This window comes from Culex quinquefasciatus, chromosome 3 (assembly GCF_015732765.1).
Source record: "Culex quinquefasciatus strain JHB chromosome 3, VPISU_Cqui_1.0_pri_paternal, whole genome shotgun sequence".
Lineage (NCBI taxonomy): Eukaryota > Metazoa > Arthropoda > Insecta > Diptera > Culicidae > Culex > Culex quinquefasciatus.
In genome coordinates this window covers 88,082,642-88,101,008 of record NC_051863.1, presented here as the reverse complement: position 1 = coordinate 88,101,008, position 18,367 = coordinate 88,082,642, and the positions used below count along the sequence as shown (strand labels likewise).

General features: G+C 41.5%; 1 protein-coding gene and 1 long non-coding RNA gene across 2 annotated transcripts; one reads left to right on the top strand and one right to left on the bottom strand.

Annotated features, from left to right (window-relative positions):
- The first annotated feature begins 2,762 nt into the window (after positions 1 to 2,762).
- LOC119769576 lies at positions 2,763 to 3,727 on the top strand. Its single transcript, XR_005278432.1, has 2 exons — positions 2,763 to 3,312; positions 3,382 to 3,727. It is a non-coding gene; the product is annotated as an uncharacterized LOC119769576 (long non-coding RNA).
- An 11,157-nt stretch (positions 3,728 to 14,884) lies between these two features.
- On the bottom strand, positions 14,885 to 17,878 carry LOC119769034. Its single transcript, XM_038260915.1, has 4 exons — positions 17,849 to 17,878; positions 15,398 to 15,479; positions 15,270 to 15,337; positions 14,885 to 15,192 (listed from the first exon to the last, which is right to left on the bottom strand). Exons 1-4 carry the CDS (start codon positions 17,876 to 17,878, stop codon positions 14,989 to 14,991), a joined length of 384 nt encoding a protein of 127 aa, XP_038116843.1. The 3' UTR covers positions 14,885 to 14,988.
- Positions 17,879 to 18,367: the final 489 nt, after the last annotated feature.

The following is an 18,367-nucleotide window of genomic DNA, read 5'->3' as shown; positions in this document are numbered from 1 at the left end:
ATTTTGACCAATTTCGTCAGGGTCATTATTTTGGCCATGAAATGGGGTCCTTAAGCTAAAATTATTCTAAAAAGTTGAAATTTTGAATGTTGATTTTTTTAATTATTTGATATACCCCCTAAGGGACTTCATGGCCAAAATAATTGGCTAGAACTACGGGATAATTTTGACCAATTTTATCGGGATCATTATTTTGGTCATGAAATGGGATCCTTAAGCTAAAATTATTCTGAAAAGTTGAAATTTTGAAATTTGATTTTTTTAATTATTTGATATACCTTCTAAAGGACTTTGTTTAAAATGGTTAGAACTATGGGATAATGTTGACCAATTTCGTCAGGGTCATTATTTTGGCCATGAAATGGGGTCCTTAAGCTAAAATTATTCTAAAAAGTTGAAATTTTGAAAGTTGATTTTTTTAATTATTTGATATACCCCTTAATGGACTTTGCTAAAATTGGCTATGACTATGGTATAATTTTGACCAATTTCGTCGGGGTCATTATTTTGGCCATGAAATGGAGTCCTTAAGCTCTTTTTTTAATTTCGTTATATTCCCTAACGGAATTGATTTATTTATTGAGAATTTTTGAAGTGTGAATAACAAAAACTGTTATTTTTCACAGAGCCAGGAAGTCGGAGCTGACGTAGAAGTTCTAGCTGGAGTGAGACCTCGGAGACTGCATCGGATTCATCTAATTTTCAGCAACTTTTACTTGGAGTCGGAATCTGTGAAGTCGGGTATTTTTGGAGAGCTGAAGTCGTCGTTGACGTCATATCCTGCATCCAGAGTCGGAGTTGACTTTGAAGTATGGATTCAAAGTCGCATGGAGGTACCCGACTCTGCAGCCCTGACTAGTACAGAGGAGTTATGGCAACTGCAGGTTTATTTGCAAATTACAAATAAACCAAAACAATAACTTTTTTTGTTATGGAGACATACCAGTTCAATAACATTTTTGTTATTATGCTGCTCCACCTCTCCGCACAAAATAACAAATCTTGTTATTCCTTCATGATTCCTTCTGTGTTATTGGTTTGTTATTGCAATAACAACATAATAACAGTTTAAGTTATTCTTCGAACAAATCTTTGTTATTGATTTCTGTTATTTTAACAACTAATCCGATCATCCCAATAACATATTTCGATCTTCTCAAAATATCAAAAACTGACCTTCCCAAGTTATTTCCGTCTGCTCGGGTTGTCTCAGACGTCATTACAATTTGATTGATTTGAGTTGTGCAAAACAAGAAAAAACTATTTATTTTCTAAGATACAAAGTATAGAATATTTTTGTTTTCGACAAAGTTGCTCAGCTACCAAAAATGAACAACTCTCTCGAAGACACCAAAGCTCTATCTTCAATAGATACCGAAATAAAAAATAAAAACTATTTTTATAATAAATACTGCTTGCGACAAACAAAAAGCGACCGCGTCGTAGGCACAGGTAATATGAGGCATGTTTGGTAGAAATCGTCTGAAGTGAAAACTAGTATAGCATAGAGAGTTTTTATGTTAAATGCTCTCGTCTGGATGGTTGAAAGAAATTTCAGAAAAAATTATACAAATTTATAAAATTATATTCTTTTTATTGTACTGGTAAGTAATTATGATTAGAAACAATAAAATTATTTTACAGCTATTTGTATGTTTGTCTTGACAAAACAAATGTTTAACAAAATTACATGTTTCGTATAACAAATTAAGATAAAAAAACAATTTCAAATACGCAAGTTAAAAAAATTAAAACTAAATCTTCTAACAATTATTTTAATTTTATGAAAAGAAAATCAGTTAACATATGTTTAACCTTATAAAGATTTCAGGAAACTTTGCCATTTTATTTAATTCAACAGAATATAAACTATAATATATTCAAGCAAGATAACCATTAGAAAGTTTTAAGCTCTAAATAATCTCTATGATATGTTTTTTAATTTTGTCACCTTTTTAAACAAAATAAGAAATTGAAATTAAATAGCAAAAAGCATTTTTTCTTTATTTCTCAAGCAAGGAAATCAGTGAAGAGTTGTATGCTCTAAATGCTCTCTATGGAAATTTACCATTTTATTACCTGTATTCTAAATATTTTTTTTATTTTTCAAACAGTTTTTAGCTCTAAATGCTCTCTATGGAAATTTGCCATTTTATTACCTGTATTCTAAATTATTTTTTTTTTCAAACAAAGGAATGCAGTGACGAGTTTTTAGCTCTAAATGCTCTCTATGGAAATAGCTTGACAGACTCGTGTAATTGAAGCACTCGAAAAAGTTTTTTCTTTTGCAATTATTTGGAAAAAAATTTAAGTTTGCTATGTTCGTTGAATGAAATTTAATTTTACCCGCTACAAGATCATAAAATCAATTGAGTTGAATTATGTAATTAAATTTAATTTGGACAAAATAAATCAATAATATATTTTATTGTCGATTATGTGTTTGCTAAATTTCCATAGAGAGCGTTTAGAGCTAAAAACTCTTCACTGCTTTCCTTAGTTTGAAATATAATAAATATTTAGAATACAGGTAATAGAATGGCAAATTTCCATAGAGAGCATTTAGAGCTTAAAACTCTTCACAGCTTTCCTATGTTTGAAAAATAATAAAATACAGCAATTCACCACGAAAACAGCATGATTTGAAAAAAAAGTTCTCCGATCGAGCTCAATTTTTGACAAAGAACTTTGTCCTAAGGGCTCTATCTGCGGTGTCAATCCAAAATTTTCGCGAAGCGAAAACGTTACGTGACGGTCTACACTGAAAATACGCCACCCTTTTTTTCCAAGTGCCCAAACACTTGAATGATTCAATTAAACCGCATCTTAGATCTAATTTGTTTGTGTTTCAATTTCAATCCAATCCATTATTAAATTCAAGTGTTTTGGCGATTGACTTTTTGGTATTTTTTGACACCTTATTTTCATTCGTGTGGCTCAAAAATTTCAAGTGTTTTGCTCATGAATTTGCCCCACTGTGTTGAACTATTCAAAGTGATGAGGAAAACACTTGAAAATGATCTTGTTTTGATTTGAAATGCAGTTTCGCGACAGCTTCATTAGACTGCTTTGTTTCCTCATTTGAAAGTTTTGGCCGTCCGGTGTGTTCGTTTTTCGCAGACCGCGTGAGTTCGCTGCCGCCATGTTCCAGTCCAGTAAATTGCCTGCCCGGTTTGTAACCGCGAAGATGAGCATCGCCACAAGACTGCGTCCTCGGGCTCGGGATCCGTATGGCCAGCGGAAGGGCTTGGTCTCCCAGATTCCCGGATAGAAGCCAACTTTTGTGATAAAGTTCCTTTCCGAACCCATTTGGTGAGTGGGAGAGAAATTTTGTTGTGGGGTTTTGTTTTGATTTTTGGATGTATTTTGTATGATTCACAGGAAGGATGCGAAAGAGCTGCAGATGCCGAACCAGGAAGCGGTGCCAGTGAGAAGCAAGATTCGGATGCAGGGGCCAAGCTATGCGTCATTCGGATGGTCAAGGCACAGTTTGAGTCGATGGAACCACCGCGGTTCCACCAAAGAGAATTCCGCATCAACAAGAAGATTCTCCAGTGGCCTCCATCTCCTTCGGCACCGGTGTTTCACTCGCCGACTCTGAGGAACCTCCCAGGAAGCAGTGGTGGTGGCGGGACAACCGGATGAAAAAAATTACAAAGTTTTTACACACCAAGTTGTTCTTGAAGTTGTTAGAAAATAAAAGCAGCCGAAAAATTTAATTGCGCAACATCTTCTTTATTAAAAATAAAATCGAAATCCATTTCTTTTACATGCAAACATGCATTGATTATAGAAAGAAAAGCTATTTAAAACCAATAAATATAATATAGTATTTCATGTGACGCAACACGTCAAATTCAAGTGTTTTGCTATTGAATTGACAGTATATTTTGGTGCCCAAAATTCAAGTGTTTTGCGATTGATATTTGAGTGCTCTGTACAGCAGGGTCAGATCATGTGTAGAACACTTCGATAAGCCGTGGGATTTTTGCTCAGTGTACTTCTTCGCATTACTTCGAGTATACGAGAGCTATGCCCCGCCTTTTGGAAGCCAACCAACTTTCTTCACATTCTTCTTGGTATTCTTCTTTTCTATAGGAAAGCTATGCTCCGCCTTTTTGGGAGCTGTTGCCGACACAAAAATTATAAATATTGGTTTCGCTACATACTCAAGCTCAGAATATATCTGGCTGTGGAAGAGGGCACATCGTGACTCATGGCCACGGCAGATAACGGAGGAGTGAGAGAGAGATGCTTGATGCGCTGGCGACTCTCTACATTCAATGTCCTCCTGTTTTCCTCCAGTCGGCTCTTCATAAATGTTCCTACGTCATTTTTGTGACGTTGTAGCCATCGCTAACGCACTATGGCTACAATATCTTAAAGTGGCCTGGGTTTTAAAGTATAATAAGAAGTTTACCCTGGACATCGAACTGACCATGGCCACACAGAGGAAGCAGTTTGGAGGACCACCCGGAACAGCCAGTCAAGGATCGACCCGGAGTTGCAGTGGAGCGCATCATCAAAATAAAATGGTCCTTTTTAGAACCACCATTCTCACGAAAGAGTTGATCTTCATTTCAAATTGCTTGCTAGTTCGCTACTAGCAATGCTGGGAGTCTGGACCCCTAAGAAATCCAGTCTTTTTTGGAAGCCGTGAGAGATTTATTTCTTTTGCGGCTGCAAACTAAAAAAAAAACTTGCGAGTTTATTTTGAAAAGGTCCAATAAACCAAATTTCCAAGTTTTACTATTAGGGTGACTCAAGGCCGTTTCTAAAACACCCAAAAATCAAAAACTGGAAATTTAGTTTATCGGACCTTTTCAAAAACAAAAAACTCCAGAATTGTTCACTTTGCCAAACATTTGCTTAGCGAGTGTTCTTTAATTACGTAACGCAGTTAGCGGGGAGGGGGTTTCGGCGTCTATTACGAAATGTTACGAAAATTGGGAGAGGGGGGGAGTGATAAAAGTTAATTTTCATAAAAAATTGCAAAAAAGATCTTGAGTTACGCGTTACAGGCGGGGTAGGAGGGATCGCTCAACTGTTACGGTTTGTTACGAAGGGGAGGGAGGGGGTCAAAAAGCCCAAATTTTGCGTAACGTAATAAAAGAATGCTCCCTTACTTCCTGTTGTTGGTCCAATTTTTGTCACTTACATGTCCACTCTCTATATCAAAAAGTCCACGAGGGGGTTGAGATTTGGCAAAGGGATTTATGGATGATCCCAAATTTATAATGAAAAGAAAATTCTTGGCTACACATTTAAGATTTAAGAATAATGTGTTAATAAACGCCGGCTCTGCCTTACTAGGTCCTAATACCGAAGTAGAGCTAATTTAAATAAATTCATGAAATAAATATTTAGAGTTTACGAAATATACCAGATCGACTCAAAATTTAACTACTACACGGTGAATTCGAGTTTTTTTTTTGAATAGGTCCTGAGAACGAATTTTGTTTATCAAATTTGCAGCCTTATTTAGTCTCGCAAAACATTTCAACAAGGCACTGGCCAAACAAACAAAGAAAAAAAAGGACAGGGTAGCCTGCTGTCACCCGTGAAATCTCTGGTCCTTAAAAGTTGATTCGGAAGCTAAGTTTTGTGTCGCGGACGCCACCCCTACAGCGCGAACCTGGACCTGCTGGCCAAGTGGACGGTGTCGTGGTGCATTTTCCGTCCGACGACCCAAAAGTGAAGCAACTTCCGTCCCGGTCGCGAAGAAGCCCCGTCGCCCTAGCCGTCGCCTCTTGTACTCTACTTTCTCCTTGAGTTCACCTGTCGTAGATTCCTCCCACAGGAGCCCAGTTTTTGCACGGTCGTGTGGAAACTAAACATTCTGCTGTCCGGAGCTGTCTCTCGGAACGGCCGGGAAGCTGGTGAGCAAAGGACAACCGCAGAATCTACATTTTGGCCAAGCTAACGGCGTCGACAAGCGCAGAGGAGAACAAACCGTGAACGGCCTCTTGCCTGCCGTATTCGCCACCCCCTAGAGTCTGTAGATCCCGCCGTGGAGCTGATGGAGAGAGCTGGAGGTTTTCGGACAGAATCTACAAACAGGCCAAGAAGCAGAGGGGAAAACAGCTGCCGCTGCTGGGCGGCATCTTACCTGCCGTATTCCTATTGCCATAGATTCAAAATGCTGTCCGTGGCCCACGGAACGACTAGGATCGTGATGCACCATTTTCCGTCCCGGTAAAAAAAAATTATTCAAATTTATAAAATTATATTCTTTTTATTGTACTGGTAAGTAATTATGATTAGAAACAAAAAAAATATTTTACAGCTATTTGTATGTTTGTCTTGACAAAACAAATGTTTAACAAAATTACATGTTTCGTATAACAAATTAAGATAAAAAAAACAATTTCAAATACGCAAGTTAAAAAAATTAAAACTAAATCTTCTAACATTTTTTTTAACTTTATGAAAAGAAAATCAGTTAACATATGTTTAACCTTATAAAGATTTCATTTTATTTAATTCAACAGAATATAAACTATAATATATTCAAGCAAGATAACCATTAGAAAGTTTTAAGCTCTAAATAATCTCTATGATATGTTTTTTAATTTTGTCACCTTTTTAAACAAAATAAGAAATTGAAATTAAATAGCAAAAAGCATTTTTTCTTTATTTCTCAAGCAAGGAAATCAGTGAAGAGTTGTATGCTCTAAATGCTCTCTATGGAAATTTACCATTTTATTACCTGTATTCTAAATATTTTTTTTTATTTTTCAAACAGTGCACGCAGTGAACAGTTTTTAGCTCTAAATGCTCTCTATGGAAATTTGCCATTTTATTACCTGTATTCTAAATTATTTTTTTTTTCAAACAAAGGAATGCAGTGACGAGTTTTTAGCTCTAAATGCTCTCTATGGAAATAGCTTGACAGACTCGTGTAATTGAAGCACTCGAAAAAGTTTTTTCTTTTGCAATTATTTGGAAAAAAAATTTAAGTTTGCTATGTTCGTTGAATGAAATTTAATTTTATCCGCTACAAGATCATAAAATCAATTGAGTTGAATTATGTAATTAAATTTAATTTGGACAAAATAAATCAATAATATATTTTATTGTCGATTATGTGTTTGCTAAATTTCCATAGAGAGCGTTTAGAGCTAAAAACTCTTCACTGCTTTCCTTAGTTTGAAATATAATAAATATTTAGAATACAGGTAATAGAATGGCAAATTTCCATAGAGAGCATTTAGAGCTTAAAACTCTTCACAGCTTTCCTATGTTTGAAAAATAATAAAATACAGCAATTCACCACGAAAACAGCATGATTTGAAAGAAAAGTTCTCCGATCGAGCTCAATTTTTGACAAAGAACTTTGTCCTAAGGGCTCTATCTGCGGTGTCAATCCAAAATTTTCGCGAAGCGAAAACGTTACGTGACGGTCTTCTTCTTGTTTGTTTGTTTGTTTGTTTTTTATTTGGAGGTGGGGAAAAGCCCCTTTGAGTTGTGTCAGAGGACACTCTCTCAGAGAGGCACAAAACCACCTCGTCTTAACGCATCAACAAGTTTACAAACTCCAATGATACAAGACGAGCATACTTAAATCTAACAATTATTACAATTAACGATTAACATTTATGTCACTTTCCTTAAAAATAATATCACAGATCTTCGCTACAAATTCCTAAGATGATTGAGGACTCGATTTTTGATAGTGTTGCGAGGGAGAGAGAAATCAAAAAAGTCAGAACAGGAATTGAAAATACGACACATGCTGGATAGTGGCTCATGATGTCCGTAATTCGTAAGTGCTCGGGGAACCCTCAGAAAGTAGTGGGTGCGGAGAGTGCGCCGGCGTATGTTGAAGTCGATGAGTTCCAAAACTGATGGGCAATCGATTGAGGACTGGAGAAGGTCGGGCACGAATGTTACTTTAGCCACATCACGTCGAGTAGAGAGAAGGTCAAGTTGTAACATTTTGCAGCGCTCGACGTAACATGGAGGATTCAACGGGTCGGCCCATAAAACGTGCCGTTGTGCATAACGAACAAATTTCCGTTGAACAGACTCGATCCGCTGGATACTGTTCTGATAAAGGGCGACCACACAACCGAGCAGTACTCCAAAGTGGAACGGACAAGGGAACAGTACAATGCCTTGAGGCAGCTTATTTGGCGAAATTTTTAGCGATTCTAAAAATAAACCCTAGAGTTTTTGAAGCCTTAGCTGTGGTGTATGCTAGGTGATCAGAAAATGTTAATTTGCTATCTAGCATTACGCCGAGATCCTTAACGCAAGATGTCCTTGACAAGGGTGTGTTAGTAAGTTTGTAGTCGAATGCAATAGCGGAGCGTTTCCGAGTGAAAGTGATTACAGCGCATTTTCGCATTACTTCGAGTATACGAGAGCTATGCCCCGCCTTTTTGGAAGCCAACCAACTTTCTTCACATTCTTCACATCAAAAGAGATAATGGCATTAAGCGCCGAGTTCTCGCTGAGTATCTTGCCGAGTTCTTTGAAGAAGGGGATCAGAGGTTCCAGCAGGGTTCTTGTAGATCCGCTCACTGCTGACAACACCGCTTCCAACAAAAGCGAAAGCGGAATTCGGTTGTCTTTACCATGGTCCTTCTGAGGCACGACTGCTGCTGGGTTGGTTGGATCTTTTGGCGATGTTTTTGTTGAGCTCACCCCCGGGAACGCTTTGTTGAACTTTTCCGAACCTGGCTGTGGAAGGGTGCTGCTCCGAGACTTGTCACTGTTGCTCTTTTTCTTTGTTTTCTCTTCCTTTTGGAGGTTCCGCCTTTTGCGTTGATTATCAGCTCATCTTCAGTTCCGTCCTCAGATGAATCATCCTCTTCCTCTGAAAGGACGGAAAAGGGGTTCTCGCTGCCGGCACTCGTCGTGACCGTCTTCAACATATCTGCGAATGAGCGCTTCGACAGCCTCTCCAGTTCGCGTTTCAACTTGTCCTCGCGCGCCTTGTATTTGGGACAAGAACGAACTTCGTGGAGTTGTCCTCCACAGAGCAGGCACTTCTCTACCTCTTTCTGGCACTGCTCGTCCGGATGTTTCTCTCCGCATTTGCCACAGACCGTCTTGTTGCTGCAGAACGCCTTTGTATGTCCCAGCTTTTTGCAGTTAGAGCAACTCATAACGCGCGGGCGGTACATGCGCACCGGAAGACGGAGTATGTTGTCCACCACCAGGTAATCTGGTAGAGCTGTCCCCGCAAACGTCACTCGGTACGAGCTCGATGGGACAAAGCGTTTGGACGCGCCCTCACCTTCGGCCGTACCCATCTGTCGAGCCTCGATGACCGGAATTGTTGGTAAACTCCTCTTCTTGAAGTGGCCTACCGCCGTCAACACCTGCTGCACCGTCAGTCCGTTTTCGCTCACTACGCCGTCGATCTCCACGGAACGCGCCGGAATCCAGACCCGGTATTCAATGCAGAACCGCGGATCGCAGACGATTGCGTTGGCTTCCTTCGGGTTGTTGACAGTAGCGCGGAGCTTGTTCTGGTGGAGTTTGGTGACATCCGTCACTCCGGGGTAGTGTTTCCACAGTTCCTCCGAAATCCGCATTGTCTGCAGTGGCTTGTGCTTCGGCCGGAAGAAAACCTGCCAACGCTCCCCGGGAGCGTCCTGGTACTTACGCACGCGCGGGGTTGGTGGATCCGAATTCTCCACCTCCTTGTCCGTCAACGGCTGCTTCTCCTCCTGAAACCCGTCCGGTTTCTTCCACACACTCTCCTGCGTAACTTTGTTCCAGTAAAATGGCTTGCCGTCCTTGGTTTTGTGGACCGTCCAATCACTATCCGCCTTCGCGGCCGCCGCCATGGCCGTCGGCGAAGGTAAACAAAACACCGTCAGAAACACGCGCGTTTTGATAGACTTTTTCCAACCGCGCAAATCACGCAACTAACGATGAGGTCTTTGTTGGTTTCGCTACATACTCAAGCTCAGAATATATCTGGCTGTGGAAGAGGGCACATCGTGACTCATGGCCACGGCAGATAACGGAGGGAGTGAGAGAGAGATGCTTGATGCGCTGGCGACTCTCTACATTCAATGTCCTCCTGTTTTCCTCCAGTCGGCTCTTCATAAATGTTCCTACGTCATTTTCGTGACGTTGTAGCCATCGCTAACGCACTATGGCTACAATATCTTAAAGTGGCCTGGGTTTTAAAGTATAATAAGAAGTTTACCCTGGACATCGAACTGACCATGGCCACACAGAGGAAGCAGTTTGGAGGACCACCCGGAACAGCCAGTCAAGGATCGACCCGGAGTTGCAGTGGAGCGCATCATCAAAATAAAATGGTCCTTTTTAGAACCACCATTCTCACGAAAGAGTTGATCTTCATTTCAAATTGCTTGCTAGTTCGCTACTAGCAATGCTCCTGGTGGGAGTCTGGACCCCTAAGAAATCCAGTCTTTTTTGGAAGCCGTGAGAGATTTATTTCTTTTGCGGCTGCAAACTAAAAAAAAAAAACTTGCGAGTTTATTTTGAAAAGGTCCAATAAACCAAATTTCCAAGTTTTACTATTAGGGTGACTCAAGGCCGTTTCTAAAACACCCAAAAATCAAAAACTGGAAATTTAGTTTCTCGGACCTTTTCAAAAACAAAAAAAAACTCCAGAATTGTTCACTTTGCCAAACATTTGCTTAGCGAGTGTTCTTTAATTACGTAACGCAGTTAGCGGGGAGGGGGTTTCGGCGTCTATTACGAAATGTTACGAAAATTGGGAGAGGGGGGAGTGATAAAAGTTAATTTTCATAAAAAATTGCAAAAAAGACCTGAGTTACGCGTTACAGGCGGGGTAGGAGGGATCGCTCAACTGTTACGGTTTGTTACGAAGGGGAGGGAGGGGGTCAAAAAGCCCAAATTTTGCGTAACGTAATAAAAGAATGCTCCCTTACTTCCTGTTGTTGGTCCAATTTTTTGTCACTTACATGTCCACTCTCTATACCAAAAAGTCCACGAGGCGGGGGTTGAGATTTGGCAAAGGGATTTATGGATGATCCCAAATTTATAATGAAAAGAAAATTCTTGGCTACACATTTAAGATTTAAGAATAATGTGTTAATAAACGCCGGCTCTGCCTTACTAGGTCCTAATACCGAAGTAGAGCTAATTTAAATAAATTCATGAAATAAATATTTAGAGTTTACGAAATATACCAGATCGACTCAAAATTTAACTACTACACGGTGAATTCGAAAATAATTAAATATAATTTACAAATTTGTCCCACATCTCATTCAAGATTGTACATAGAATTTGAGGATAACTTATTTCAAGGAAAACATGTTGCAGTAGCAATTCATAAAAAAGGTAAATGAAACAACTGATTGTACCAGACCCTTTTCAATCAGCGATTGAAAGCTCAGTATGTGAAAATAAACGATTTGTTAGCAAAATTCTAGAGTTTTCTTTTCAAAAGGTCCTATAAGATATTCTGTCTCATATGTTTGGACCTATTAAAAAAACTCTGGAAATATGCTATGCTGGTTTGCTGATTTTTCCTGATTGTTTTGGCGATTTTTTTTCTCTTCAGACCTGGTCAACCTGCCTGCCTGCAAGATTGAGTTTTTTTTGAATAGGTCCTGAGAACGAATTTTGTTTATCAAATTTGCAGCCTTATTTAGTCTCGCAAAACATTTCAACAAGGCACTGGCCAAACAAACAAAGAAAAAAGGACAGGGTAGCCTGCTGTCACCCGTGAAATCTCTGGTCCTTAAAAAGTTGATTCGGAAGCTAAGTTTTGTGTCGCGGACGCCACCCCTACAGCGCGAACCTGGACCTGCTGGCCAAGTGGACGGTGTCGTGGTGCATTTTCCGTCCGACGACCCAAAAGTGAAGCAACTTCCGTCCCGGTCGCGAAGAAGCCCCGTCGCCCTAGCCGTCGCCTTTTGTACTCTACTTTCTCCTTGAGTTCACCTGTCGTAGATTCCTCCCACAGGAGCCCAGTTTTTGCACGGTCGTGTGGAAATCTAAACATTCTGCTGTCCGGAGCTGTCTCTCGGAACGGCCGGGAAGCTGGTGAGCAAAAGGACAACCGCAGAATCTACATTTTGGCCAAGCTAACGGTGTCGACAAGCGCAGAGGAGAACAAGCCATGAACGGCCTCTTGCCTGCCGTATTCGCCACCCCCCTAGAATCTGTAGATCCCGCCGTGGAGCTGATGGAGAGAGCTGGAGGTTTTCGGACAGAATCTACAAACAGGCCAAGAAGCAGAGGGGGAAAACAGCTGCCGCTGCTGGGCGGCATCTTACCTGCCGTATTCCTATTGCCATAGATCCAAAATGCTGTCCGTGGCCCACGGAACGACTAGGATCGTGATGCATCATTTTCCGTCCCGGTAGTGCAGAAGTTTTAGCCGCAAAAAATTAAAATACATACGAACTCCTTGATAAACACCTTTAAAGTTTTATTTTTCATTTATTGTGCAAAACCTGCTGCTATCTAGACTGCATTGCATTTAACAGCATTCTCTGAAAGGGGACGTCCGCTGGGGTGTATTGAGCGCCCTCGCGAAATAGCTAGCACCAGGTCATCATATGTCGCACGTTGTCACCGTAGGCAGTCAATCCGTAGAACTCCCGGGGACCTCGAATCTGCGGGCATACTTCACGTTTGTTTTCAGGCAACTCTACAAAGCAAATAAACACCGTTAGTCCTAAAATCAATTAAATAACAGCTGCAACTCCTTACCGATGTCCATGAGCACTCTGTGGCGCGTTGCGAGGGCCATGCGTAGAGGTTCCGTTCCGAACGAGAGTGTGGAAAAATCGGACAAGTGGATATTGGATTTCGCCAAGAAGGTGTGCCCGGACTCGGTGCCGACACAACCATCATTCGATGTTGTTGATGGGAGCGATGATAATCCTCCCTTCTCGATGGTAGAGCTCTCCATAGCACTATTGACGGGCAACAACACTGCTCCTGGTCCGACAAGATCAAGTTCAGCTTGCTGAAGAATCTTCCGGACGTCGCCAAGCAGCGTCTGTTGAATCTGTTCAACACGTTCGTGGAGCAGAACGTAATTCCACACGAATGGCGACAGGTCCGGGTGGTTGCCATTCAAAAGCCCGGTAAGCCGGCGTCCGACCACAACTCGTATCGTCCAATCAGCTTGCTGTCGTGTCTACGCAAGTTGCTGGAGAAGATGATCCTCGACCGCCTCGAACCATGGATGGAACGAGAGCACTTGCTGTCAGACACGCAGTATGGCTTCCGGAGAGGCAAGGGAACAAGCGACTGTCTAGCCTTGCTGGCCACAGGGATCGACATAGCCCGTGGTAAAAACAGCAAATGGCTTCTGTCTTTCTAGACATCAAGGGTGCATTCGATTCAGTCTCCATCGAGGTGTTGGGAGTAAAGCTGCGGCGGAGCGGTCTCAATCCGACGATGTGCAACTTCCTCATCAACCTGTTGTCAGAAAAACACATGCACTTTGTGCAAGGTGATCTGGCAATCACCCGGATAAGTTACATGGGTTTGGCACAAGGCTCACGCCTTAGCCCATCCATGTATAACTTCTACGTCAGCGATATCGATGATTGCTTGACCGGAGACTGCACCCTTATACAGTACGCAGATGACGCAGTGGTTTCAATCGCTGCCAAGAAGGAAGTCGATCTGCTAGAACCCTTGCAAGATACCCTGAACAACTTGGCCCATTGGGCAGTTGGAAAGGGTATTGAATTCTCTCCGGAGAAGACGGAACTGGTCGTTTTTACGGGGAAGCATGAACCGCCGCAGCTCAATCTTTCTCTCTCGGGAAAGACTATCGAGCAGTCGGACCACTTCATGTACATGGGTACCATCTTCGATCAAAAGGGAACATGGGGGAAGCACATCAACTACCTGAAGCAAAAGTGTCTGCAAAGAACTAATTTTCTGCGCAGTGTCTCTGGCAACCGGTGGGGTGCTCATCCTTCTGACCTGCTTCGACTGTACAAGACAACGATACTCTCGGTGCTGGAATATGGCAGTTTCTGCTTCCAGTCAGCTTGTAACCGGAGGCGGTCGGTCGGATCGCATTGGCGTAATTAAACGAATGGCTTAAGCGCCACTCCCAAAGGGAGACCATTCATCATGTGCTGCTTTGCCCAGCTATGAGACCCTGCCACAGGGCGGGTGTATCCTTGATGCCAAAATTTGCGATTGAGAACGATCCGACTCATCCGAGAACTCGGCGGTTAGCCGAGGCGCTACAAACGGAAGAAAAAGATCGCAAACTCAAAAAAAATACCTCAGATCTAGAAAACAAAAGATTGTACTTGCCCCGTTCTTATCATCACAGGTAGAAAATCTCCCCAATCAAATTTCCCCAGAACGCTTCAGAAGCCAGAATGGCGGAACCAAACAGAAACTACCGCGAAAGTCGTGAAAAGATGCCTCAGAAAACATTAGAAAAAACCACAAAATTACTCTAGGAACTCAAAAAATCGTATATTCAGGTTCGCATAATTTATTCAATACAAAAAAATACTTCGGGCCCTACGAGATTCGATCCACAGATCTTCAGCATGCTAGTCCTACACGGTACCTCGGTACCACTCGAGTTTTTCTGTCTCTCTACCTGTTCATTTGCAGTGCACTGCTTGGCTAGGGTGTGCGTTGGCTTGGGGGGCGAAATTCATTTGGGATCGCTATAATTCATTCACTGGGGGCTTGCGATCACGCAACATAACATGGGGGTGGCTTATGTTGCCCACGGGGTTGGCGGAAAAAGAACTGGCCAACGATCGATCATGCGCATGTCGGGGGAAAAAGTACTTACACGACCATGGTTTTACGTGTTGGTTGGCGATCCGGCGATCAGGTGGTGGCGCGCTTACAGCTTCGGCTACGGCGAGATGATTCCGCCGGCGGCTAACAGCAGACGGGTTGGCACTAACGACGGGTGCTCAGCATCACTTCCGGTGTGCGGGGCGCACAGGTATGCAGCTAGGATGCTGCGATGATAGCGTCGGTTGCGACGACGGCGCGGATGCGCGCGGGAACTTGGCGGTGTACCTAGGCCTCCACGAGGCCGTCCCGGTTCGGTCGGTTGGTCGAGGGTTCGACCGCGGCGTATGTTGACGGACGCCGCCCAGCTCGTGTGTTGACGGGCGAGCCGCTTGGGGGTTCACCCCGGAACTTTGACCCCTTGATGGAGTCCAGAAGCGCTGGGTTGTCGGTTGGAGTGGTCGCTCTGCTACGGATGATGCCGGTTGCCACCTGTGCCGAGAAGATCGCCCAACCAATTCCCCAAAAATTAGCCAACGCACTTCGGTAACCTCGATTGACTACGTTACCTGGAGTTTCAGGGTTTCAATCTGGTTTGCCACTACCCTACTCCTAATTCTACCACTAGCCGCGAGATCTAGAATAAAATTGCAGAATTAACCTCTGCCACTGAGACACTTCCACGACTTTAAACTACCTAACTCAAACGATTCCCAAAACGGTCCTTCGACCACTCCTGCTTCCTCCACGATCAGGGTAAAAGTGACCGAGTCGAAGTCCTAGAACCCTCAGTAGAAGTGCAATTAGAACAACTTCGGTTCTCTAGAACTCGAGCAACATTACAATTGCAATAATTGCGCGAGTTTAGCCGAAGCATCTCTTAAGAATTTGCAATCTCTGACTGCCGAACTGGAGTGCATCGACCTCCCGTTCGAGTCAAAAAAGTGCTCTTGTCGCAAACTTTAGCATCTGAAGATTCTTCCTTCTTGTGCGGATCTCATAACAGGTCAAGGCAAAGTATTTTGAAAGTCTCCCATAAGGGGTGGCGCTCAACCCATGACATAATTAGGTCGAGGCGTAGCGCGAGAAGATAAGCCAACCATAATTATGGCACGCTAAAATATTGGCGAATTCATCTTTTCTGTCTGCCGTTCTTACGGCAGAGGGTTGTACTGATGGTACTGCTACATCATTCCCTACTAAATTTTCGAAAATTTGATTGGTTTGGAACTGAAATTGAAAATTTCTTACCCAAAACCAATCAAATTTTCGAAGCTGAAATTTATCTGAATTTCTGAATAACATTTCGCTTCCGGGGTCATATAGGGTCATCGCCAGTGGCTCACTCTCTGTTTCCAGCACGTAATTTCAAAAACTACGCCTGCTACTAGACCATCAACGTGTTTAGACTCCGGTCTCCAGCAGAAGCTACTAAGAAAATCCAAAACTTCATATAAAATTCATTGCAATAAAACTATAATAATATCTACAAAACTTCGGCAAAAAATATGTACAAGAATAAAGAAGAGCTTAAAAAAAATATATTACATGAGGAAAGGATATCAAAAATACCGCAACTTCAAAAAAATATCAAACAACAGAATAAATCATCTGCTGATTTTGAACTGAATTAACTAAAAAAAACTATTGAGAACTGACTATGAAAAGTTTCCTGGTAGCTGGCATCACATACATTCTAACCATCATAAAAAAAAATCTCATCCTAAAAACATTCCCAAAAAAAAATCAGCAACGACCTTCTACCTCAGTGATAAACACCAAAAAACCAAAGAGTCGCTCTATTCAAACTATCACCTTATGTGAAAAAATAACCGACAAATTTAACGAGTGTTCAAACCTCAGAAGAAAATTTCCCAAGAAAACAGAACATCATCAAATTTGTCTTAAAAAAAATTGGTCTGTTCTAAACAACAGGAAACTACCTCGGGGTATCCCCAAAAAAACGTTTCCATGAAGTTTAAAACTCAAATTCACAACAATCTCTAACATTAATTTGCATTAATTACGAAACTGTTCATGAAACAACAAAACATAAAAAAACTGCATTGACGTACCCCTCGTCCATCCTGAATGAACAAGTGTTCATTTTCACGTTCACCCTGTTACCAGTCTACCAGTCAACGGGATGTAAACAAAGTGCGTGGAACGAAAAAAAATGTGTGTCGGGAAATCTGTGTTTTCGTCGCGGAAAAAATGTTAATGTGCTAGGAAAACTGCTCTAGTGATGGAAAACCGGAAAAGGAAAGTGAAATTGAATGTGTCGCTAATTGTGTTTGGTTGTAAAAAGGTGTTTTTTTTCTATTTTATTTTCAGGTGCAGACTGCAGAAGGCAGCCCAGAACCTGGATGAACTGGACCAAAAGAACTGAGGAAACTAAAAATAGCGCAGATTCTTGTCGGCAAAGTAGAGCTTTCGCTCACTCTGCAACGTGATCTTGCGGCGCGAATGGAAAAAATACAATGTTTACCTACAACTACAAAGAGGATCGATCCAGAAGAACTGCAAAGGAGAAAAGATCGGTAAAGCAAACCACTCAACGTAAACAAAACTACTTCATTGACCATAATCAACACCAATTAGAAATTATGCTGATATTATGGAAGCAACTATTTACCTCCGACGGAAAAACTTACTGAGAGGGAAAATTCAATGAAAAAAAGGTAATTTGAGTGCTAATTAGCACAATTCACTAAATATTTACAAAAAACTAATGCCAGAATGTGTCAGTTTTAGGTGAACATCAACCTGGACCACCACTGGAGAAAATTCATCGAAAAATATTTACAAAATGGAAAATTTATCAACAGGAAATGGAAAAATATGTACAAAATGGAAAAGGATGGAAAATATTTACAAAAAGATGATAACAAGATGGAAAAGCTTCGAAAAAAAACTTCAGCAAACAGCTGCACACTGTCCCCTGTGCAAAACCGTGAATAGTTTTCAAGTTTCCTAACAAAATTCAATAGAATAAGTACTAAAACTAGAATTAACGTAGGTACACTACTAACTAAACTTTTACTAACTAAATTATGTCTAAATATTTACAAATTTGTACAAATTCCGTCGTTTTGGCGTGAATTTTCGATGCTGTTCGGTCAATACGATCGTTTGGTACTCGCTTTACTTCTTTCGCCTGATTCAGGCCACGACTCATTCGATATCCTCGTTTAGTCTCCCGTTAAACAGTCATGAATCGGGTTCACTACTCTGGGCCGGTCATCGACTTAACTCAATCTTATTTGTGGAATGAAAAGCTTTCCCGCGTTCAAGGGTTTCATTGATCGAATTAACCTCCCATTATCAAATCATCTGCCTCGACAGGAGTCAAAATCGGTGGATTTTCGTGGTTATAAATTTCCCATTAACGGTATTTTTGAAAATTCGTTCATTTTCGAACTTGTGGTCACTTTTGAATGGTGATAAAAGTTACATAGCTTGTTGGGTCATAATATTTACAAATTTAGTCAAAATCAGTTAGCAGATTTCAGCTTTTTCAGGTGATCTGCGAAATAAACTCCAATTCTTTTTCCCTCGCCAGTTTCCAACTCGTAGGTGTTGCTTCCCAGAACCTTTTTCACCACGCACGGCTCGTACTTAGGGGCCAGCTTCTTACAAAACCCTGCTCCTTTGTCGGACAGGTCGA

Coding starts and splice junctions, on each gene's coding strand:
- LOC119769034 (XM_038260915.1), bottom strand. CDS start 17,878: ATGAGTCGTGGCCTGAATCAGGCGAAAGAA. Junction 15,338..15,397: donor TTGGGAATCGTTTGAGTTAG/GTAGTTTAAAGT, acceptor ATTTTATTCTAG/ATCTCGCGGCTAGTGGTAGA. Junction 15,193..15,269: donor TTGAAACCCTGAAACTCCAG/GTAACGTAGTCA, acceptor TTCTCGGCACAG/GTGGCAACCGGCATCATCCG.